The 24,897-nt window shown below is 42.2% G+C and overlaps 1 protein-coding gene across 7 annotated transcripts in view; it reads right to left on the reverse strand.

The window, feature by feature from the left end:
• Positions 1–4,444: 4,444 nt before the first annotated feature.
• MAP3K4 (mitogen-activated protein kinase kinase kinase 4) overlaps positions 4,445–24,897 on the reverse strand; it is a 102,554-nt gene continuing 82,101 nt past the window's right edge. For 3 of the 7 annotated variants that reach the window (XM_036886680.2, XM_036886679.2, XM_057489061.1), the window contains exons 16-27: positions 22,089–22,185; positions 21,131–21,274; positions 17,697–17,797; positions 16,972–17,052; positions 13,934–14,125; positions 12,823–12,893; positions 11,946–12,062; positions 10,910–11,069; positions 8,924–9,046; positions 8,180–8,286; positions 6,425–6,604; positions 4,445–4,975 (exon numbers count right to left, since the gene is read on the reverse strand). In XM_036886680.2, coding sequence (XP_036742575.2) covers positions 4,955–4,975; positions 6,425–6,604; positions 8,180–8,286; positions 8,924–9,046; positions 10,910–11,069; positions 11,946–12,062; positions 12,823–12,893; positions 13,934–14,125; positions 16,972–17,052; positions 17,697–17,797; positions 21,131–21,274; positions 22,089–22,185 — 1,394 coding nt within the window. In that variant the 3' untranslated portion in view covers positions 4,445–4,954. Of the gene's footprint in view, positions 4,976–6,424; positions 6,605–8,179; positions 8,287–8,923; positions 9,047–10,909; positions 11,070–11,764; positions 11,856–11,945; positions 12,063–12,822; positions 12,894–13,933; positions 14,126–16,971; positions 17,053–17,696; positions 17,798–21,130; positions 21,275–22,088; positions 22,186–24,897 lie in introns of those variants that run through there. The other 4 variants (XM_036886682.2, XM_036886681.2, XM_057489062.1 and 1 more) reach the window with 3 other exon arrangements.

A 24,897-nucleotide genomic window follows, 5' to 3' on the forward strand; every position in this document is an offset into this window, starting at 1 on the left:
CTCATTCTATGAAGCTAACATCACCCTAATACCAAAACCAGGCAAAGACATCACCAAAAAAGAAAACTGCAGACCAATATCCCTGATGAACGTAGACGCAAAAATACTCAACAAAATTTTAGCAAACCGAATTCAAAAATACATCAAAACCATCGTACACCATGACCAAGTGGGATTCATCCCAGGGATGCAAGGATGGCACAACATTCGAAAGTCCATCAATATCATCCACCACATCAACAAAAAGAAAGACAAAAACCACATGATCATCTCCATAGATGCTGAAAAAGCATTTGACAAAGTTCAACATCCATTCATGATAAAAACTCTCAGCAAAATGGGAATAGAGGGCAAGTATCTCAACATAATAAAGGCCATCTATGAAAAACCCACAGCCAACATTATATTGAATAGCGAGAAGCTGAAAGCATTTCCTCTGAGATCGGGAACTAGACAGGGATGCCCACTCTCCCCACTGTTATTTAACATTGTACTAGAGGTCCTAGCCACGGCAATCAGACAAAACAAAAAAATACAAGGAATCCAGATTGGCAAAGAAGAAGTCAAACTGTCACTATTTGCAGATGACATGATACTGTACATAAAAAACCCTAAAGACTCCACCCCAGAACTACTAGAACTGATATCGGAATACAGCAAAGTTGCAGGATACAAAATAAACACACAGAAATCTGTGGCTTTCCTATATACCAACAATGAACCAACAGAAAGAGAAATCAGGAAAACAACTCCATTCACAATTGCATCAAAAAAAATAAAATACCTAGGAATAAACCTAACCAAAGAAGTGAAAGACTTATATTCTGAAAACTACAAGTCACTCTTAAAAGAAATTAAAGGGGACACTAACAGATGGAAACGCATCCCATGCTCATGGCTAGGAAGAATTAATATCGTCAAAATGGCCATCCTGCCCAAAGCAATATACAGATTTGATGCAATCCCTATGAAACTACCAGCAACATTCTTCAATGAACTGGAACAAATAATTCAAAAATTCATATGGAACCACCAAAGACCCCGAATAGCCAAAGCAATCCTGAGAAAGAAGAATAAAGTAGGGGGGATCTCACTCCCCAACTTCAAGCTCTATTATAAAGCCATAGTAATCAAGACAATTTGGTACTGGCACAAGAACAGAGCCACAGACCAATGGAACAGACTAGACAATCCAGACATTAACTCAGACATATATGGTCAATTAATATTTGATAAAGGAGCCATGGACATACAATGGCGAAATGACAGTCTCTTCAACAGATGGTGCTGGCAAAACTGGACAGCTACATGTAGGAGAATGAAACTGGACCATCGTCTAACCCCATATACAAAAGTAAACTCAAAATGGATCAAAGACCTGAATGTAAGTCATGAAACCATTAAACTCTTGGAAGAAAACATAGGCACAAACCTCTTAGACATAAACATGAGTGACCTCTTCTTGAACATATCTCCCCGGGCAAGGAAAACAACAGCAAAAATGAACAAGTGGGACTATATTAAGCTGAAAAGCTTCTGTACAGCAAAAGACACCATCAATAGAACAAAAAGAAACCCTACAGTATGGGAGAATATCTTTGAAAATGACACATCCGATAAAGGCTTGACATCCAGAATATATAAAGAGCTCACACACCTCAACAAACAAAAAACAAATAACCCAATTAAAAAATGGGCAAAGGAACTGAACAGACGGTTCTCCAAAAAAGAAATACAGATGGCCAACAGACACATGAAAAGATGCTCCACATCGCTAATTATCAGAGAAATGCAAATTAAAACTACAATGAGGTATCACCTCACACCAGTAAGGATGGCTGCCATCCAAAAGACAAACAACAACAAATGTTGGCGAGGCTGTGGAGAAAGGGGAACCCTCCTACACTGCTGGTGGGAATGTAAACTTGTTCAACCATTGTGGAAAGCAGTATGGAGGTTCCTCAAAATGCTCAAAACAGACTTACCATTTGACCCAGGAATTGCACTCCTAGGAATTTACCCTAAGAATGCAGCAATCAAGTATGAGAAAGATCAGTGCACCCCTATGTTTATTGCAGCACTATTTACAATAGCCAAGAATTGGAAGCAATCTAAATGTCCATCGATAGATGAATGGATAAAGAAGATGTGGTACATATACACAATGGAATACTACTCAGCCATAAGAAAAGGGCAAATCCAACCATTTGCAGCAACATGGATGGAGCTGGAGGGTATTTTGCTCAGTGAAACAAGCCAAGCAGAGAAAGAGAAATACCAAATGATTTCACTCATCTGTGGAATATAAGAACAAAGGAAAAACTGAAGGAACAAAACAGCAGCAGAATCACAGAGCTCAAGAATGGACTAACAGGTACCAAAGGGAAAGGGACTGGGGAGGATGGGTGGGTAGGGAGGGATAAGGGGGGGAGAAGTAGGGGGGTATTAAGATTAGCATCCATAGCGGGGTGGGAGAAAGGGGAGGGCTGTACAACACAGAGAAGACAAGTAGTGATTCTACAACAGGTTGCTACGCTGATGGACAGTGACTGTAAGGAGTATATAGGGGGGACCTGGTATAGGGGAGAGCCTAGTAAACAAAGTATTCATCATGTAAGTGTAGATTAATGATTAAAAAAAAAAATGCAGTTCCTATGTGGTGACCTCTAATGAGTTCTACACAATGATATAAAGGACATATAAAAGTGTAGGCAAAGGGTCTTTTTGTGTTTATACAGAGGATCAAAGCCTAATTTGGCTACCCGAAAATGAACTAAGATACGATATGAAAGAGAACTTCCAACATCAGCACTCTCGGGAAGACTCATGCCAGAAGATGATCATCAAAAAACCCCAACAAAGATCCATGCACTGCTACAGCTGTAGATGCACTCATCCCACCAGCTCCAGGACTTGCCATGGGAATGGAGGAGATATCTAAGCTGGCCTGTGCATACAGTAAAACAACAAATTTGACTGAATCTATACTGTTGGAACTCAACCAAGAATTAGGAGAAGTGCAAATTGTAGCGCTCCAAAATCTTACAACTACAGACTATTTACTGTTAAAAGAACATATGGGATGTGAACAGTGCCCAGGAATGGGTTGTTTTAATTTGTCTGATTTTTCTCAAACTATTCAAATTCAGTTAGATAATAACCATCATATCATTGATAAGTTTTCACAAATGCCTAGGGTGCCTAACTGGTTTTCTTGGTTTCACTGGAGATGGCTGGTAATTACAGGTATGCTTTGGTTATGTAACTATACTCCTATTATGTTAATGTGTGTGCGCAATTTAAGTAGTAGCTTAAAATCTATACATGCTGAAGTTACTCTACAAGAAGATATGTCAAAGAAATAATCAATCTTCCCATGTTTTCTCCCGCCTGCTACTTCTATAGCTTTTCTTCTTCCTTCCTAATTACAACGAATTCTTAAATAGAATTCGTGCCTCATATCAAATTTACCGAGTATCATAACTCCTCCAAGTGGTAAAGATACCTCAAGACAAATGCTGGGCATAGAAGCCACAGGGCATAAATATGCAAAGAAATAAAAAGCTAACCATTTCAAACAATAAGGCTTCTCTCTCACTTACCAACTTAACATTTCCCTGTATGGCCCCGGAAGATGACTGGTTAGCCAGAGACGGGTAAGATTCCTCAAGGGAGGAACAACCTAAGACAGGCACAGTCGCAGGGGGGCCATCAGGTGAGAAATTGGGGATCAACAGAGGTGAGGCTTAGAACCACACCCTCCCTGTTCTGAGAGAAATCTTCTGCATATGTGGATGTTTTATTGCCCTTGTCTAGCTTGGATTAACACATAGTCTACAGGCACACACCTGATCATCTACATTTGCTCTCTTACAACACTAAACTATGTTTTCTACCTTTATGTTGTATCTACCTACCACTTCAGCATTTTATTAAAAATAATAAAGAGAGAAATGTGGTATCCACATATAAATCAAGTATAAAAATAAATAAATAAATAAATAAAAATAAAGCAAAGAGAAATTAAAGAACACTATCAATATAATTTGGGCTATTTTAGAAAACTGCCATAATGTTTACATTCTGAAAAAGAGGCTTTTTTGTCAAGAGATTATCTAGTATTTATACTGACCCAGCATCTATACATCTTGGTTTAAAAGTGAATGGGGCCCCAAGGGTTAACAAGGCATCGACTCTGTTACGCACTTGCTGGTGAACGTAAGACCACTGGAAGGGCCCTCTCACACCCGAGCGGTGCTCCACTGTGCTGTCACCTCCCGGTGAGGACGGCCTCCATCTCAGGGAGCTCCCAGCGCAGGGTCCACCTGCGGCCATGGGATGGTGCCCCTTCCATGGAGGAATGTGAGGGAATTTGACAGACCTCTGTACCAGATAATATGCTGGCTCTGAATCTGATAACCATTAAAAGACAATATAACTGAGCTTTCCTAAAATAAACCATTTATTGAAAAAAGAACCTTTTTCTTAAATTTCATTAACCAGCCTTTTGTGTAACAAACCTGTGGCTTGCCAACAACGAAAAGGTAAGGTCTCACAGTCAGTGCACCCAACAAACAGGAGATTGGCAGCAAGGCCCGGACGCCTGATAACACTACCACTGCTTTTGAACCTAGCAAGGTCAAAAACACCACACCGATGTCACAGTTCTCGGTCACACGAGAAACGGGGTGGCAGAGGCGACGGTCCGTGCACAGTAGTAATGACACTCGACATGCAGCTTCTTTACTCGTGAACACCGTCACTCAGAGGCCCCGTGCCACATCACACAGACGAACAGCAGGATGAGTGACCCTCGTCACCTGTGCAGTCTTCGGTCTTGGAAGGTCAGAAAGGCTTCCACTGCTCCTCAGCACAGTCATGTAAATATTACATACAGTAGTGATAAAGGGAACTTTCCGAGCACACACACTACCAGGCCACAGACTGATCAGCTTCACTCTTCATCTGTGCACACCTGTGAAGAAGGCAGGAGAGAGCTGAGCCCTATTCATGACCCGGGTGGGGCGCATCAGGAAGTTAGTACCTGGCACAGATAGGGCACTTCGTCGGTGCAAGGAATAGCGGCAGTGCAGCTACTGCTCCACAGAAGCTGGTTTAAGAATGCACTTGTACACTCTCAGTGTCAACTGTTCATATACTTTATAATGAGGAAGTAAATTTGTGTTTCATTGCAAGGCCTTGTATCTCCGTAGCAAATGCAGCTGTCTGTTCCTTATTCCTTCGCCCTCCCCAGGAATCATGTTACCACTTGTCTGCTCCCTCCGGCCCTTCCCCAGAGGCTCCCCTGCACAGCCTTGATGTAGTTCCTTCCAGGGGTCCATTCCCAGCCCACTGCCCCTTGAACACTCTCCCAGCGACATTTCTGTCTCCCAAATCTGTGCCCTTGCCCAATTCTCTCAAGTGCCAGCCCAAAATATCCATATGCCCGTCTGAAATCCCCAAGCAGATGCCCCAAATACACCTCAAACTTAATCTACCAAAGAAAACCACCATCACCCCCCTGACCAGCCCTCACCAGCTGCCCACTCTACCTGTCTTGGCAAGTGGAACCTCTGACCTGGCGCTGCAGCTGGGAGCCTGAGAACCACCTACACCTCAGGCTCGCTCACCTATCTCAGCCACTCATTCCATAGTCATGGCCATTTTGACTCCGAAATATCACTGACAACTCGCCCTGACCTCCCAAGCCCGACCCATCGGCTAAGTGTCAGCAGCCTCCAAACCCATCTCACACCTCCAGTGTGATTATTCCAAGACACTGTATCATCATGTTATGCCTACAGTAAAACTGAAATCCCTTCACGTGGCTCCTGCCCACCTCTCCAGCCTTCCCTTCACCACCTGCCATGCACTGCGATCTGTCTACCGGTACGCAGCTCCCTGGCTACGTGACAGGCTAATCAGTGCGCCTTTCCAGTCCCTCCCAGTCTGACACATCCACACCCCCACCCCCAGCCTTGCCGGACCTACTCTAACAGCTTAGGCCTCTCACTCTAGGAAAAGTAATGTCTGAAACCACCTGACTAGGTAGATCCTCCTCTCAATGACCCTGCAACATGGCACATGTGGCTGTTGAGCACACCGGCTAGTTGTTACTAACTCTGAGCCTCAGGGAGACTACACATTCTCAAGGGTGGACATCAAGTCCTTCATGGGTCCCATTTGAAGTTCCACTTACCATCCCAGGTACACCTCAAACACACCATCCAAATGGATCAAGTAGAACTCGATGAATATTTTCCAAAAGAAAAAACACATACAAAATCCCCTGACAAAACATTTAGCCCCTTTCCATTTCAGATACATAGACAATTAATATTTAAGTTCCCAAATTTCTTCATGTGCCAGATGAAAACCAAACTCAAATATTCAAATATGCAGACGGTGCCGCAATGTGCCCAACCTTGACAAAGGAATGGTCGAGGAGCTGGCTCGCCGTCCACCTCATCCTGGGCTCACTTTCAAGGCAGTGTGACAGGAAGTCCTTTCCTTCCGGGCTTAATCTTTCAGGGATTGGTGGTTTATGCCCCATTCCCACTTTATACATAATCTGAAAGTTGTGTTCATATTCATGCCAAGGCCTCTAAAAAGAAAAAAATCAGGCCTTAATACCACACAGACATATAAAAAAAGCAACTGCTCAATCTCTTTTCAGGAATCTCAGTATTAATATTTATCAGGAGCCAGCAACTTTTACTTAATAGGACCAAACTTTTATTGAAACGAACTGATAATTAAAGGGCCAGGTATGCATTTTTTAGGCTTGCAGGCTATAGGATCTTTGTCACAACTATTCAATTCTCCCACTGTAGAATGAAGGCAGCCACAGACAATAAATAAATGAATGGATGTGATCATGTGCTTTATTTACAAAACTTTATTTATACAACTAAGGGATCAGCATAGTCTGCCTACCCCATTTGGATATTCCATTAATCCAACATTACCTAGAAGCCACCAGCATGCAAATAAAAAATGTAATATGTAAAACAATACAGTATGTTAATAAAACTTAACAGTTAACTTATAGGCATGTTTAATATGCTACCTTGTTGAAAAGTGAGCATCAAATTTTACTAGTGCAAAGCTTAGATTATTTTATTGTAATCACATGAAAAATGACATTCACAGGGAAAGAACAAGGCTGTGGGGCCTTCTGATCTGTGTGCCACTGTCTAGGTACTGCGGTATGCCTTCTTCAATGAGTTCACGTTCTTTCTCTGAGCTGTGGCTTAATGGAAGTAACAGACACCATGGGTATCATTCTTTGCTAACACAAATAGTATTAATATTTATGGAGCACTTCTGTGCGATCTTTTTCAGCAGCTTCAAGGTATAATAATTTCCTACTAATAACACTTAGTAGTTTTCTAACTTTTTTTGCTTTATAAACGATGCTACATACACTACGCACAGAATGACTTCAGACCATGTATAGACTTGCTCATTACTAGTATCTTCATTAGAAGATACATTTTCAGAATTTTCAGATACCATACCATACAGAACAGTTTCACTGCCCTAAAACTCCTGTTCTCTACTCATTCATCCTTCCCTCCCTCTCCCAGAGCCTCTGGTAACTGCTGATCTTCTTCTGCCTCTATAGCTTTGCCCTTTCCAGAATGACATACAGTTGGAATCCTACGCGGCACAGTATTTTCAGACTGGCTTCTTTCTCTTAGCAATGTGCCTTTAAGGTTCCTCCCTGTCATTTTATGGCTTGAAAGCTCATATGGCTGCACAATATTCTATGACATGGATTACCAGCTTGTTTATCTATTTACCTAGTGAAGGATAACCTTAGTTGCTTCCAAGTTTTGGCAATTATGAATAAAGTTGATATAAGCAATCATGTGCCAGTTTTTATGTGGACATAAGTTTTCACTGCATGTTTCTTTTTGTAGCAGCTTGCTTCTCCCTCTCTTAATTCAAGCTTTATGCTTTTGTAATTCACTCGTAAGCGTTCTCTAAGTCATAAATCCTGTAAATATTTGGTTCCTAGTTTGTCACTTATCTACCCTTAATGTATCTTTTCATGAGGTCATATTTTTCACCTCCAGTCATGCTCTTTTTTATAAAGCATAATAAAACCCGTCATGGCCCTGTTACTGTGAAGTGCCCTCCTGAGCTTTCTCCTCCAGGTGTGGCCTCTGCTTACCTTGCCCGTCACCATCTCTATGACAACACACCCCAGGCTCCAGATGTCAGCCGCTCGCCCATGGCCCTCTCCTTTTGCACGAGTGATGACTTCCGGAGCCATGTATGCTTTAAAAGTCACAGATATGATGATAGGAATGGGTTATAAACACAGCACCATTTATTAGCAGAGCCAAGCAAGAAATTAATACTGTATAATATCGTACACAGAAAATGCAATTGATTTGTTAGGTGGCCATGGGAAGCTTTCTCCGAGTTAGATAAGAAGAAATATCAAAACTTGAACAAAGGTATTTCAAGTCAATTTTTTAAATTGACATTTTAGGGGCTGAATTATCTTCTAAAGGACAAGTTTTGAATATGCAAATCTTCAGATAAATTACATCCACAATGAAAATACAAAGTTTACCTACAAAGGAGGATGTGACCTCTTAATGACACTAAATAATTCAAACAAATAATTACCATTTAAACATAGTATTATTTCGACTAAAACAGCCGTAATAAATCCCATGGGAACAACAAAGATAGTTCTTCTGGGAAGAAAAAGAGGCCTTCCCTTCCTCCTCTGACTTTAAGGGAGAAATCGATCCCCAGTCTGACAAGGGCTTTCAGGTGGAAGGCCCCTCACGCTAGAGACCTTCACCTCTCCCGGGCCTCTGCTGACAAGGCAGGACAGGGAGACCCAAGCACCAGGCAGGCCACGACGACTCACAGCACTAAGACAAGCCCCGCCCATGCCCACCTGCTGTCCCCAGAGTGCTGTTCACTTCGCCAGGCATGGTCTGCGCGTTGTTTTTAAGCTTTACTGAGCATCCAAAATCCCCCAGTTTGATCAGTCCAGACGAGGTAAGGAAGATGTTGGCACCTAGTGAGAAGTAAGCAGTCTTTAGTCCCTGGCATGCCGTGAGTGCCTCCTAAGCTGACATGGCAACCTCCACTACCAGCAACTTGATTCACAAGCTTTACAGAGTATAACCACAGAAAGATTTTAAGCCTTTATTCAATCAAGACATCAAAATAAAGCAAAGCAATTTTAGTACCAGTGCAGATAGTTTTGACCAATAAACCCTGAACTGAAATACATGTATTAATTCTAACATTAAAAACTCAGAGATACTTAAAAAGACATTAATATAAAACACAAATGCTTGCAGTGGCAGTCTCTAAACATCAGAGTTCTGGACAGAGGCCCCTATGACAGGAAGCAACGGGGATAAAGAACTGCATACACACTGCTGCACTTGCTCATCAGATCCTAGGCTGCCACTGGGTGCAGTGTAGACTGAACAGTGTTCTGTAGTTTCCTAGTATTTCTGCCAGTAGTATACATGGCTAACTGGTACTCAAGTTGGGATGGTGGGTACTGCTAATCTCTCAGGCAGCTCTGCCTTTTGCTATGGGCTATAAGATATCATCACTCCACTGAGCCACACATCTCTAGGTGGCATCATAGTCCTGGGGTACCGGCTTTCAAAAAGCAATGCAGAGCCACTCAAGTCAGACAAACAGCCACACGATGGGCTGACGTCTAACAGTCACTCCTCGTGGCCTGAGTGCCCCCCTGGTAGGTGGTGCCCACTGTGGGTTACATATTGCTAATTTCATCATTCTGGAACTGGTCCAAGCATGTACATCCTCTGCCATACCATATTATACAAAATATCATAAGGACAAAAGTGAACAAATCTGCTGCAAAAACTCTGAGGGATCCTCTCTATGGCCACGGCCAATGACATGCAGGTACCACTTCATGACAGCAGACAGAGACTGACTGGTGTACGTGGCAGAGCAACTGGAAATAGGCAATGCTGTGGCCTGACATACAGCCAACTGAGCAAATGCCCAGAATGATCCCAGACAGCCACATGTGGTGGATGGGCGGACAGGCAGCAAGACTGGCGTACACTGGGATGCAGGCTTGGGGGCAGTGGGCAGCCTTACGATGAGCAGTGCTCCATCCAGATCAAAGCAGGTTTGGATGTAATCTAGACCCCCACTGGCTCCAGTGCTTGGTCAGAAGTCGGCCAATTCTAGAGCAAACAGGTCTAGGTTGGCCTGAGCCTATGTGACAGAATGGAACCCTTCAGTCTAGATAAAAATCATTTGTTACTTTAACTCCTCAGATTCCCAAATACAAAGGTTAGGGAGACAGTGTGGTTAAGTCCAATTCCAGAGGGACAGCTCTAAGACAGAAGCATGGCTGCTCTCCTCACACCAGAAGGGAAAAGCACTTTTAATCCATCAGCTTGACCAAATCAATATTTAGCAAAACTCCACTGGGGAGGTTGGTGTAAATAAAATCTTACCCTTGTCCCCCTAACACTGCTGCACATCATGAGTTACACCAGCATTTCTGATTCACTGTCACTTGACACATTCACGACGTCCATATATAAATACACAAGGGTCTTGACATGGGGAAAAGAAAGGATGCTCTGATCACAAATGTCTCGTGAACACACCGTGTTGGTCAAATCAGTCTTAAAAGTAATAAATTTCATTTCTGGGAAACAGACTTCCCTGAAAGCAGCACGGAGCACACAGAGCAGAGCCACCCGCTCGCAGGAGGAGATGGGGCTCCACACAGTTGCTTCATCTTGAGCTCTTTACATGAGATTATGTTTAAAAAAGGTATTTCTTCCTAGAGAAATGATGTGTGGGAGTGGGAACGACCATCTGGGGGCACCTACCCTGTGCTGTCTGGCCCCTGGTGAGTGGGGGGCATTACCTTTAATGTCACGGTGGACTATGCCGTGCTCGTGGAGGACGTTGATTGCAGTGCTGATCTGCTTTGAATACAGCCGAATGACGTGCTCCTGAAGTCCCAGCCTCGACACCTCTTCTAGCGTACCCTCATCACAGTACTCCATGAAGATGTACATTTCTTCCTGTAGGAGGAATGAAAGACAGCCTTGTGTTTACACGGACACTAAGTGAAGAATCTGGAACACGTCATAGGCCAGGCCCCAGAGGAACCTTCTCTGCGATGGTATGTTATGCCTGTCACCCTGAGCACTGAGGCTGTCTCCTAACAGTCATTCCTAACTCCTCCTCTGAGTGTGTGCCTGCCTCCTTCCTCCGTCTGGAATTATATAGCTAGTTGGGATAAGAACATCTCTGAATCACAGGTGACAATGTCTGTCATCCTCTGGAATCCAGTCCACTGTATACTCTCAGACAGGGACCAACGGGGCTGACCCTATAAACATATTATTAAGTACTGAAACACATCCTTTTCAAATATGAATTTATTTGTGGAAACATTAAAAATCACAAATATCCAACTTCCCCTGGTAGCTCATGCTCTGCCAAGATGCTCCAGGTTATCCTCTTTCCCTCAAAGTGTTTACTTCTAAACACAAGGGGGAAAACAAATTTGAGGTTCTAGATTTCCGTCATTTCACAATGGTTCTTTCCTTAAATAAACATAGAAACCTTGGTATTACTCAACAGTGTACTCTACAGTGGTTCAGCGAAAAAGGAGCGAGAAGCTGTGTGGGGTGTTTTAGAAGAGCCTTCTGACTGGCAGGATGGGTTTCAGCGCTTTATAACGTCGGGTTAATGACTACAGTCTACAACTTACATTTCAGGAAGAACTCCTCTAGTTTCAGAGAGAAGGCAGAAATGATGTAACTCATGGAGATTTCCTGATAATTAGGCAAAGTTACTGTGCTCTGCAATGAGAAGACCTGTGATGTAGAACAGGACTCCATTTGTACCCTTACTGATCCTCACACAAAAGAGTGTGATCAAAGTTGGCTTACTCTGTGAAGTTCCACACCAAAATACCGAACCAGATTGGGGTGTTTGATGCCTTCAAATATTTTCAATTCATCTGCAGTTTCCTTAATAGTTTTATGGTCATTAGGTTGAAATCGAATCTGTAAAAGGAAATTATTGATTACTGATGGGACTGTCACAAACTAGAAACACAACAGCTTTAACTAGGAGGGCTGTTGAGCTGTCTCTTGACACTGTCCTCACCCAGAGCCACGGGACAAGGATCTGTGTGTCTGTGACTTTCCTTCCAGACTTTCTGTCCTTTGTCATTCCAAGCGAATTAAACATGCCTGCTTTAGAATACTTGGTGAGAGAGCAGCTGATCACATCACTCTCACAGCTACAAACTGAATTAACAAAACCACTAACCAGTCAGTGAGCAATCATAGGGGCTCAGAAGTGTACAACCAAGTTGAACAAGGTTACAGAAGCAGTGCGGCCGCTACGCAGGCACGGCGAGGAGATGCAGCAGGAGCTCAGAAGGAGAAGGGTCATTGGCTGAGCTGCAGCCTTTTCATCCAGCTCCACCACCTGCCCTTTGACCTCACCTCATGCAGAGTCCCCTCTTCAGCAACAAGTCTTTGTTTCCCTGATGTGGCCTCCTCAGGCCTTCCCAGCTCAGTCTTAGTGTCCTCATGGAATCATAATCGGCTTTACTCAGTGTAGCTTCAGTGTGCCTGTCTGGTCACTCAGTGTGTGCCTGTCTGGTTGGTCCCAACAGTCTAAGTGCTAAAAGGCAGGTCTCAGACTCACTACAGAAGCACTGGGGGCAGTTCTATGCACTAAGAGGAACTTTTCCTTATCAAATCTTTATCACACAAGGACTTCAAACAAAAAGCCCCAGAGGGCCAGACCACTCACCTCTTTCATAGCCATCAGCTCTCCGGTGTCAACGCTGATACAGGTGTAGACCTTCCCATACTGACCCTCCCCTGCAAGTGGGAACAAACATGCAGCTCTCAGTCACCAAGCAACGTATTTCAAGTCATCCAGATGATAAAATCTCCAATTCTGGACCTCTATTTATAGATCTATAATTATGCTTACTACAGTCCGCTTTTGCAAGACCCAAAATATCTCTGAACATTCCCTAATAATTGAGGACAATCTCTTCACTATGGATTACCTGTAAAGACCTATACATAGGGTAGAACTGACTTTGGAAAAATCCCAAAGGAGGCATGAAGGGGAACACCTCTAAGCCTTAGGGCCCCGGAGGCTGTCTGGGCCATCAGGGGCTGCCGGGCGAGGAGCCTGACCACCAAGTCAGACTTCCTGCGGCGCCACTGCCCGGCCGGACCAGTGGAGGTGGGGGGGGGTGTCCCACCAACACAGCTTTGGGGACATTAAGTGAAGGGGATATATGACTGAATAACACTGATAACAATAATTAATACAATTTATAAAGTGCTTGACTGTTTTCAGTGTTTTCTGCCCCAACTGATAGAATTTTGGACACTTCAGGTCTCCTGCAGCTCACAGGGTCCTACATTCACACTGTGCCTGCCTCTCTGGACCTAAATGCTCACCAGAACAGCAGCAGGCTCCTTCTCTCACGCAATCTACCACTAGTTATTTTACAAGAAACTTAATTTAATTAATAGGCAGTGTTTTTTTAAAAGACTGCCCTGTCTTTATTTGTACCCAGTCTTTCTTAAATAATGTTCTTGTGGGAATAAGGTAAAAAAAATAGAGACATGAACAAATGGGTAAAATTGATGTAGCTTTACACTGTAACTCTGGAGTTACAAAGCAAAACTATTCAATATAGTGAACCATTTAAAAGTCTCTAAAATCTCATTTTGTATTGCTCTCAGAACACATTTTACATATGAAACAAAAAAACAGAACGCTCTGCAAAAGATATAATATGTATGCCATGTCTGTAAGAGAAAAAGACCAACTATGTAAGATTTAACCTAACAAAGTGTAACTGTTGCTATTTCTGTGTCACGTTCCTTGGGTTCCTTACCAATTTTGTTTCCTCTTTGCCACTTGAAGGTCACCTTCCTCAAGCCTACATGCATAACATTATCATAAGATTTAGGGGTATCACAAACTTGGCCAATGATATTCTTTCTCCTCATTTCTCGATACCTCTTTTCTTCAAACAATCGGACTGACTTCTGGATAGCTTCTATGGGTCCTTGTTTAGAAGCTGTATCTGCGGGGAGACACACAAACTCAGGCCCAATCACTACCATCAAGTCAATTTCCAGCAAATAACAATAAAAACAGAGCAACATACATTGGCACCCTTCACAGCAAGGCTCATTAACTATTCAGACACACAGCAGGTGAACTGAAGTCCATCCGAATCCGCCAGTTCCAGAGTACACTGCGCACTACACACACACTCACAGAACTCACAGGGCTGAGGACGACTCTCCGGGCTGCTGGTCAGGCTAGCGCAGTGACCTCCAACCTGCCTCTAGGCTAGCCCTCCCCAATCCACTTTCATTGGCCAGAATCATCTTAATAAAACATAAAATCTGATCATGTCGCTTTCCTATGTAAATTTATTTCATGGTTCTTCACAACCTGTTCACAAAAGTCCCAACATCCTGCATAATTTGGACCCAGTTTATCTTTTATGCTTCACTTGTTAAAGCCCTCTCCCTTCTCTTCTCCTGCCACAAGCTCTGGACTAGCTGAACTGAAAAGACTCTGTGGAACTCACCAAACCGTTTCTCATTCCCACACTTTTGTTCACACTTTTCTGTCTGCCTAAAAGGCAGCCTTCTCACCACAGTGCCTGGTGAATAAATATTCTTTATCACAGGTCACTGCAATACCGCACCTCCTCTAGGAAGCCATCCCTGCTGTGAAAGGAATTAAGCTTTCCCTTCTCTGGGAAGAATACAGAGTAGGGGCTCTGGACTCAGAATGCCAGGGATCAAACTCTGACCTCACCATGCTCCAGGTGTTTGATGACTGATAATGGGCAAGTTAATGAATTTCTTTATATATCAAATCCCTACTCTGTAAAATGAAGGTAATAATCCCTGATTCACAGAGCTGGCGTGAGGATTTCATGAAAGCATGCATGTAAAGCATGCAGTCTGGTGATGGGAACACAGGAATACCCAACACATCACAGACACTGTGGTCACTATTCTTTTGTTTTCCCATCACCTCTGTCCCTCTGTACCTCTTTTTCTCCAACATATTTTATCACTATTTATAGTAAGAAATGTCTTTTCCACATACAAGTGTCTAAAACAACAGTTTCAGGAAACCTTATTACTCCTATTACGTGTGATTCAGACTCCGTCCTATTTTGTTTTAATGCTGATTTTATAACCCACTAATGAGTCACAACCCATAATTGAGAAGCACTACTTCAAGTACTAATACAGCACTTTGCATTGTATGTCCTAATTAGCTACCTAAGAGCCTGGATTTCCTAGCCAACAAAGAGACGACTGAGGACTGGGATGACAATATGGTAATTTGAAGGAGAAATTCCCAAAGGTTCATAATGTTCTAATGACGGTTTCATACTACAGTAATTTATTAAAAATGTCGATCCTTGTTTCCTTTACCTCAATTTATGACACATCAAGTCTACACAGCACTGAACAAGACTTCACAGCTGTGAGGCCATGGACTCTATCATTAAATATTTCTGGGAACAGCTTATTTTTTTTTTAACAGTAAAGTTTCTCAATTTCTCGGTCTTTAATATGTCAGTGTGAACTATAACTCTCCCAAGAATTCCCAAGTTTACCCAACCACAAAGTACTTGTTTCGAAAAGCATAGTAAAGACTGGTATCTGTGGGAACCACAGGTTCTGTGAGAGCCACCAGAGACCCTCCTGGCCACCAGCTCAAGCCCAAGCACTGCAATCCCCTCTGCCACTGCCCCCGCCAACCCTCTACACACACTTGGCCCACTCCAGGCCTGTCCCATATTGTATCACAGTTGTTCCTTGACTTCATTCCTTTTTCTATATCCCACCTTAGGCCAGTAGCTTATTCTTTTACACCACATTACTCCAATAGCCTTCGAACCAATCTCCCTGTTTCTTTCCCCATTCAGGACAGCAGGTTAGCCTACCTCAGTGTCCCCTTTTACCCCCCACCCCTACCCACTCCCAAACACACCAGCTGCTCAACTGGCTTCAAAGGCTATCCACCATCGCCTGGTAAGGCCATAAGCACTTAGCCCATCTCTGAAGACTGGCCACGCCCGACTTCCCACTTCAACTTCACCTCCATGTACAGCCACACTACCCAGCCCAGCCCCATGGGTCTATTCACTGGTCACGGGCCTTCAGATGTGTTTCTCATTCTGTACTTTTCCTCTGGCTTGATGCAGAACCACTTTCCTTTAAAACCAGCTCCAGCCTTATCCCTCCAAGAAATCCCTTCTGATTGTCCTCAGCTTTGGGGGACAACATATTGCAAATGGGTGCTGTTGGTGAAGAGCTCTGGTCCCAGCCCTGCAGTTTACTACCTTGGACAAATTAACTGGCCTCTCAAACTTTATCATTTATGAAAAGAAAACCTATTCTGCCTACTGTTCAAGACTGTGACAAATATGTGAAAGCATTTGGAGATCAAGTGATAGACCAGTGGTTTTTCTGCTGTTTATTCTGTGAATTAATACTGATTTTTTATCACCCACTTTGTTAAGATAAATGCTTTTTCTCAACTTAGTGTAAGCAATGAATGGCTATTCATTTCACAGATACTTATTATATATTCCTACTATCTACAAAGAATTATGCTAAGGGGCCACCCAAGGCAAAATAAAATTAACCACCACACTGCTTTAAAAATACAAAGAAGAGCAAAACATGTTCCTGACCCAAAGGAGCTGGTAATTTATTTTAAGAAATAGGAAAAGTACACAAACATAGTATATATAGAAAGTGATATCAAGGCATAAGAAAGGCCACAAAATATCAATGTAGAAGGGTTAATAATTCAGAAGCTAAAGCATGTTTTAGCTGAAACTGCTCACTTTATGCTTAAGCATTTTAAGTTCAACATTCTTTCCCTTACCCTTAGTCTGGCTGATCAGTGTCCGAAGTTCCCAACTTCTCCGAGTTGACCCACTGGAATCACCTTTTGGATATGCTGGTTCTGCAGGAAGTGGGTTTTTTTTCATACAAATTAAGACATATAAAACAAAAATGTTTTTGTAATTGAGAGCAAGATTCAAGAGTGAATGGCAATCATTCGTTACCAACAACCTGCCCTTTCTGGTAACTAACCTCTGGCTGATGTGAGTGTTGAGAAGCTGTCTCTACAATCAGTTCCAGAAAATTACACCAAACTAAGAAGTTGTTCCTGGGGTTACAGGATTTTAATTGTGTAAACTTTTCGAGAGTAACAGACAATATGATACTGGATGGAAAGTGGATTTTGGGGGGACTCCACACAAAGGCCCTGCCCAGGAGCACAGCAGTGCGGCAGCGTGAGTAACCCCAGCTCCTGGGCAGACTCCCGGGTCTGCACTGTGATAACACTTCAGCATGGCCTCAACAAACAGGGTCACTGTTGTACTTTTAAGGTGAGCCAGAGTGCTTGGCAATTAAAATACCAGGAATAATAATTTTTTTTAAATCAACAAAAGTAGACTAGAAAACATAGCTAAAAAGGCACCTACATTAGAAAGCCAATGTGTCTGACATTAAACCTTCTTAGAAAGCTGTCACCTCTTCTCAAAGGTATAGCCAATGGAAGCTGGGCCGAGACAAATGACCAGGCCCACCGAGCACACTCACCGTCTCGCTCCTCGGTGGGGCTTGAGTGGCGACTCAGAGACCGAAACTGCAGCTCAGCTGCTATGGAAGCCAATCGGTCATTCTCCGGCACACTGGAACCCCTGGTTTAGTGTTTTTAAAAATCACGCTATCAATTCAATGGCACTCAAAATGAAAGATCTGTGAGATTCTTTCAGAGCATTGATTCCCAACTAGGGGTGATTCTGCCCCCTCCCTCCCCGGAGACATCTGGCACCTAGCAGGTCCAGGACAATGCAAAGGACAGCCCCCAAAAAAGAATTATTCGCCCAAAATGAACAGTGCTGCTACTGAGAAACCCACCTCAGTATGGGAGGAGAATGTTATTTTTATTCCTCCACAGACAACACATGAGAACCTGACTGCATAATACACTGTTTTATGTAAAAAACACAAAAATAAACAGAGAACAGTATTTACTGAAGTATTACTGATGTGTGGAAAGCTCCATAATTTAAGCCCACGGTGGTTACAAATTATTAACCAAACCTGGATAATATTTATAGTTACCATCAAATTTTATTTATGTATTTAATTCTATTTCTGCTAAAATCATCATACTATTCAAAGGATCTCGAATCTCTTCATAAGAAAATGGAAGAGAACACCTGACATTTCTGGAGCAGGAGCCAAGCAGGAGTGCGGAAGAGCAGGAAGCTTGACATACAAAGAACCAAGTCAATCTGCTGCTTTTTTAGAGTAAAGTTAAGTGTTCAGCAATCCAGAATGAATCCATAAAGAGTAAAACCCAGAATTAAATAAGGGAAGTGTTAAAATTATAATTCAAACAATTCAAAGTAAAGATGGCATTAGTTTATTAACAAGTTTAGTAGGTATCCTTTAAATGAATGGTTCTCTGAAGTATGGTAGCATTTATGCTCTTTCTGATCGTACACTGACTGGGCCTGTGGCAACACAGTCTACTCAACAGATGTTCACCAACTGTGAACTCTGCAGCACCTTATTTCCCTAAACTCCCAAACCTAGTACAGAACTTGCTAAGTCTGAGGCAGAGGGATGTCTTCTACTGACACACAGCTCATCAAAAAGGCTTGGTGCCATTTCATAACAACATCACTGACGCTGGAGCGAAGAGAGCCAGCCACAGCGGAGCCGTGCCGGAGACTGCGGATCCCCCTGATCTCCCAGACACACTCAGCCCATTCCACATCCTCAGAGTTTTGTGCCAGGGCTAAAGGCAAGAGACACACTTACATAAGGTGATGTGCTGACGAACATTTAAAAACTAATCAGGAGTGGGGGGTTGGTTGTAGAGTCCCAGTTTCTGTGGTGTAACAACTGGCTTGCAAAAATATTCTGAAAAATTAGCAATCAGCTCTTGCAAACCAGTAAGAGCCAGGCCCAACAAGCAGAACACTGCAAAAATGTTTTATAAACAATGGTGAAAATAATTGAAGCCCAGACTATTTCCTAAGTCAAACCAAGTCAAATCAAAATATCTACTGGCTTCCATGGGGCAAAGTAAAGTGTCCCTGTGGCTGATGTACCCCTAAGACAGGCCGGGGCTGCCCAGGCCGGGACACCCCTTCTGATGCCGGGAGCCGCAGGCCGCATTCTGCTTCCTCGTCTCACGTCCACAGACCCAAGGCTGCTCTGGGTCTCTGGCTCCCAGGCCTGGACAGTCTGCCTTGAGATCTGCTACACAGGCCCACCATCAAGGTGCGGAGGCACGAATTCAACTAAGCCGAGACAGGCTAGAAGGCTGAAGTGGGGCTAGCAGCTGTCAGCTCTGCACAGCCTCCCTGGCCCTGTGGCTCACCACCCGCTGTCATATTCGCACACCAGCGAGTACCTTTCCTCCTCGTAAAACATGGATTCAAGAAGGCCCGTGACAATGGGAGTAAAATTTCTAAGTATCAAGGATCATCCTGAAGTATGGACAAATATTTAAGATGAAGAATACTTACAAAATATTACCCATAACATGTTGAAAAACTACTTACACGAAGCCTAAGACTAAATGCCTAGACAGGTCAACTGCAGGGAGTCACTTTTATACTGAAGTACATTGTGTGTATTTTAAACACCTCCAACTTATAAATGCCTTAAACCATAGTTCATGAACCTTTACTAAAATGGGGCACTACTCCCCCTTTTCTAGTTCTGGAGAAATCACATATGAACAACAAAGTAGCAGGGAGGGAGCCAGGCACCCTAGTTCTGGTGAGGTGTTCTCAAGCACGGCTGCACTTGAGGGTGCATTACTTCTCTCACCAGTTGTGCTGCATTTATAGAGAGGCTGTTTCAGTACCCTGCACAGGGACATGACAGCATATGTGGAAGTAGCTGCCATGAAATAATCTGAACAAAAAAATAGAGAGCGCAGATGGGATTTGCTCAATGTTAATTTTTTTAGTTGACTGCTTAAGCTGTAAAATACTCTTGACTTTTTTTAGGTTATAGATGTTTATCACTAAAAATGAGTAAATTAGTTAATTTAATTAATGAGAAGTATGGAAATGTTTTAGAAAATGCAGACTGTTATGGAGTAGTAAAAACACTTTCATCTATTTTAAATTCAAAAGCTGTATGCATCTTTCTGCTAACATTATACTAATATTTTTTCTTAAAAGCAGGATACAGAGCACTGAGTTCCTTTGCAATTTCATCTTTTTTGATCAGATTACCCTCAACCCAAGTAGTTCTGTTTGACTCTATCACCATCTTTGTAGGAAGACGAAGATGGTAACGGTGTGTCCCTTCTACCAGACACAAGGGTGGAATTAAGAGTAAACAAATGCCCTCTGACCATTAAGCACATGAGACCTTAACGAAATCCTTTACCAAAACAACCAGAATGGGAAAAACTGCAATGCCCTCTTTATTTATAACGAAAGACCTCATGTAGGAGACATAAATTTTTCTGGAGCTTGCCAAATTCCTGATAGCTCTCTCTAGGAATGATCTACTCTCCAGATGGGATACTAACTCCATGAGTCTTTTCCACTTTTATAAACTAGTTCTAATCAACAACGTTGGAAGTTCAGAAAGCTGTTAGAAAAATGATCCTCCTAAAAAAAGAATTACTACCTAATGGCACTGGCTAGATGCCATCTGTGCACTGCCCGGGGCTCCTCAGGCAAGGGCTGCTCGCCAGGATTCCCGCCCCCTTCCCGTGGCGACCAGGCTCTTTCCTCCGACTCTCTGTCTGCAGAGGTACTGCTGACTGCAGGTCGGCTCGGTTTGGTGGTTAGCTCCAGAAAATATGAAAATCAGGCCTACGACCCACGGAGGCTGGGGGTGCCGGGCCCCTGGGGCCATGAGAGCCCACGGGAGGCCCTGAGCAGCGCACACACCGTGGGGAGAGTCCTCCCGGGACCCCCCGAAACTGAGGTCCCCGCAGAGGTGCACTGGGGAGGGCCGAGGACACATGGACGCCAGCGGAGCAGGACTACCTGGTATCATGGGCACTGCTGGTGGGTTTGGGCGGCGCAGGGTCGCTGCCCGAGGGGCCCGGGCGCCCAGCAGCGGCGACGGCAGTGACAGCAGAAGCAGCAGGGCTGCCGTGGCCCCGCGCATCCGAAGGCGCGCTCCGAGTGCTAAAGCGAGAAGAAGAGCTTCAGGAACACAGAGGACAAGAGGGACAGATGCTCGGACGGCTTTCAGTTAAAAATAAAACAGGGTGAGGAAGTGAAAACTATTTAAAAATATCAAATGCAAATTGTTCTTTGATTGAGATGCAGGTCTAGGTGTGAAAAAGATAAACTAATTTCAAACTAATTACTTTTCAAAATAACTGTGGTCCTTTCCTAGCACATACTGTCCGATAAAATTAACTTTTAAAAAGTGATTTTTCCAGAGGAGGGAAAATGCTCACTACCTCAAGATGCAGAAATGCCACCACATTCAAGGTAAGTATTTTTGATGTACTAGAGTTTCTGAACTCACTTTAGTATTTAAGTCACTTCATAGTTATATACATAGATAAAAGTCAAGACTGGAAAGATCATTCCAGTTTTTCTTCCACTTTTAAATTGCTAGTTAGCATTGTTTTTCAAATGTTTACTATGGTATGCACACTCAAACTTGTTTTCCAAAGGTCATTTTCAAAGAAAGAGAAAGAAAGAATTATTCCAAAGCTGGAAAGCATTTAGTAATAGCTTAAGGTTAAAAATAAGCTGAGAAGCTAAGTTATCTTGAAAGGTCCAAGTCCATTTTAAATTTGCATGCCTTTTTCTTTTGTAAGGCACTGTGGTATGTCTTCAAGATAACATAAATGAGAGCTTATAAAAATGTATGAACAAGAACACAGAAAAACTACACATCAAAGCAAGCATCCAGTGGCTTTCAGAATACTAGCATGCACAATAGAGAAGACTCCACAGAGCAAGTGACTAGATAAGCACCAAATACCTGAATCCCTCTGGAGTCGGGATAATTAGATGTGGGTTAGGAGGGTCACTATGGCATCGAGGTACCTTCACAGGACGGGGACTGTTCCGATGAATAGCTGCCAGTGAAAACAGTGACAAATGAAACTTATTAAAGGCAACAACAGAAACTTCCAAACCCAGCAATTAAAGGACATAGGATGTGACTTAATTTTGCTGGTGACCCAAATAAATCCATTATATATGCAAGAAAATCATACTACATATACAAATCTTGTGGAAAATGTCACTTTCCGAAAGTTGGATCACACATTCAAACTTTTATCCACCAAAGCCAATTTTAAAATCCTGGAGTGAAAATATACAACATATGCAAAACAAACCACATAACCCATTTTGAAGACTGAAAATATGAAAATGTGGCTTATGTAGCATGTCTCTAATAAAAAGGAGGTTTTCATGTTATCCACACTTTTAAAAAGATGCTGGTTGGTGGTGACACTTCAACAGGTCCTCAGTTGGGGAAAATGCTGTCATTTTCCTGAGTCATGAGTTTTACTTAATTCCTTTAACCAAACTAAGAGGATCAGGCACAGTTTAAATTGGTTATTCTTTTTTCAGAACATGTTGTTTTTCCCCTCTTCTTTTAAATATTCTGGTAGAAGGTAAATGTGGATGAAATTTAAAGCAAAATTCTAACACTACATAAAATTAAAAGTGAAATTTAAAAGTGACCGTACTGGGACCAGGTCACCAGGGCACTGATGGCTCTTGCTCCCCCAACCACTCTGTCACCAGCAACAGCCGAGGGCTCCACTGGCTCCCTTCTGCCTGACATATTTTCCTCTTATTTCTGACTTCATTTTAACACTCCTTAGCTTTTTTAATGTCACATTTTCTCTTCATATGTTAATAATTTTAGTCTACATATTTTTTATTTTAAATGTTTCATCCTAAGTGGAACTACTTCCATGGTGTTTACGTTTAATAACATTACACAGGAATAAACCGAAGTACCAAAAAAGGAGAGATCAGAAGGGAAAACTTGCAAAACAAAAATCACACGATTATTGAAAAAAAAATTCAGGCCATTTGTGTCCCTAGCCTATTATCTCCATTACCACAATAGTAAACTGAAAAAAACTCCAGTAGCAACCAAGGCTAAAAAGGAAAACAACAACAACAAAAATGATTTGGTGAGAACGGTGATGTCTTGAACCCAGCAAACATACTGGGAACTACTGACTTAAAAATTGCTACAAAATTTTCCAACAAAGGTATAAAATAAAAACTTTCTGTTAAAACACACACAATGTTTTAACATTCTTCATGTTTGAAACAAAACATTTCTTTTAAGAATATGGATATCTAACTGTTGCAAAACAGTGATACTCCATTGAAAAGAAAATCCAAATGGCCAATAAACACAAAATAGCTGCTTAAATTTCACTAGTGGTGAATGTTTATTATAGAGATGTTTCTCATGGCAGAACCTAACAAAATGAATACCCATATGGAAATAGTGGGACAGTTACAGTCACCCGTAATGGGCACAATGCAGTCACAGAGGAGAATGAATTAGGTCTATCCCTACTGACATGGGGGAATTTCTATAACAGGTAAGAAAAACAGGAGATTAATATCCAATGTGATTCAATTTTTACACAGTAGAAGAAACAACCCTATAGATGTTTGTGTGATTATATAAGCCTGAAGCAAGGCATGGTAGAATGGGTCTGTTTAATCATATGGAAGGCTATCTAGCAGATCATTATCATTAGAACATGGGTCGAGCAATAACAACAAAAACAAAAATGACAGTTGACCTGCTCATTCAGTAATTCTCCTGTAAGGAAGAAGTACAAATGCAGACCACTGCCACGTATCAACACTACAGGTTATAAAATGCTGTGACCTCACTGAATCCTCATCAGCATCCAAGTTTAAGCATTAGAAGAGGAGGTTCAGTAATATTCAATGAGCAGCCCCAAGTCACTCAACTGTCAGGCGATCTGACTCGCAGTCCAGTGCCTGTCTCCACCATCCCAGCAGCCACGGGGACAAGGACACCTCCAGCCTACAGAAAGCGCTATCAACCACCTGCGCTAAAAGCGTTCATAGAGAAGTGCAGTGAACAGCTAGTGATTCACAAAGTTAGCAGTGAGACCTGTGAACCGGGGGGCCGTAAGCATTTTTTTTGTAATATTTTTCTACAATGAAAATGATTCCTTATGCAATAAAATATTTTAAAGAAGTAATTTTTACTGAATTAGTGTTCATACATTCTTAGAGAAATATTCCAGGAAATGAGAAAAATCGAAGTACTTAATCAAAATTACTAAAGTATTTAATGAAAATATGCTTAAAGTCAAATAAGAATCTACCATTTTTTATATAAAATACTCAACCAGTTTTACAAATGATAACTCACTTCAAAACAGCCTTGGGAGAAAAAGAGGTATAAACGGAAGTGAATTTTAGAGAGAAAGAAGTCAAGCACTAAAACCTGTCTACTAAATTTTCTATAGCTAGCAAGTTCCCTTTAAGATACAGTCGCTGGTCAGTAAACTAGTTTACTGGGCGAGGATAGGCAGCCCACTTACATGTATGTATTATTTTATTCTGTGTAACTTAAATTGTTTAAAATTTCTAAGTTTTCACTTTGGGGTTTTTATTACATCTAAATACAGTTTTGCTTTTATTTACTATCACAAGAATGGGGTAAGACACAGCCTTTTTCTGATAAATATTTTTAAAGTTTCAACGTATACTGTAAAACTGTCTATTAACTGCAATTGAAAACTGTAATTAACTATAATGTAGCATAATTT

The sequence above is a fragment of the Manis pentadactyla genome, chromosome 12, assembly GCF_030020395.1.
Source record: "Manis pentadactyla isolate mManPen7 chromosome 12, mManPen7.hap1, whole genome shotgun sequence".
Taxonomy (NCBI): Eukaryota; Metazoa; Chordata; class Mammalia; order Pholidota; family Manidae; genus Manis; species Manis pentadactyla.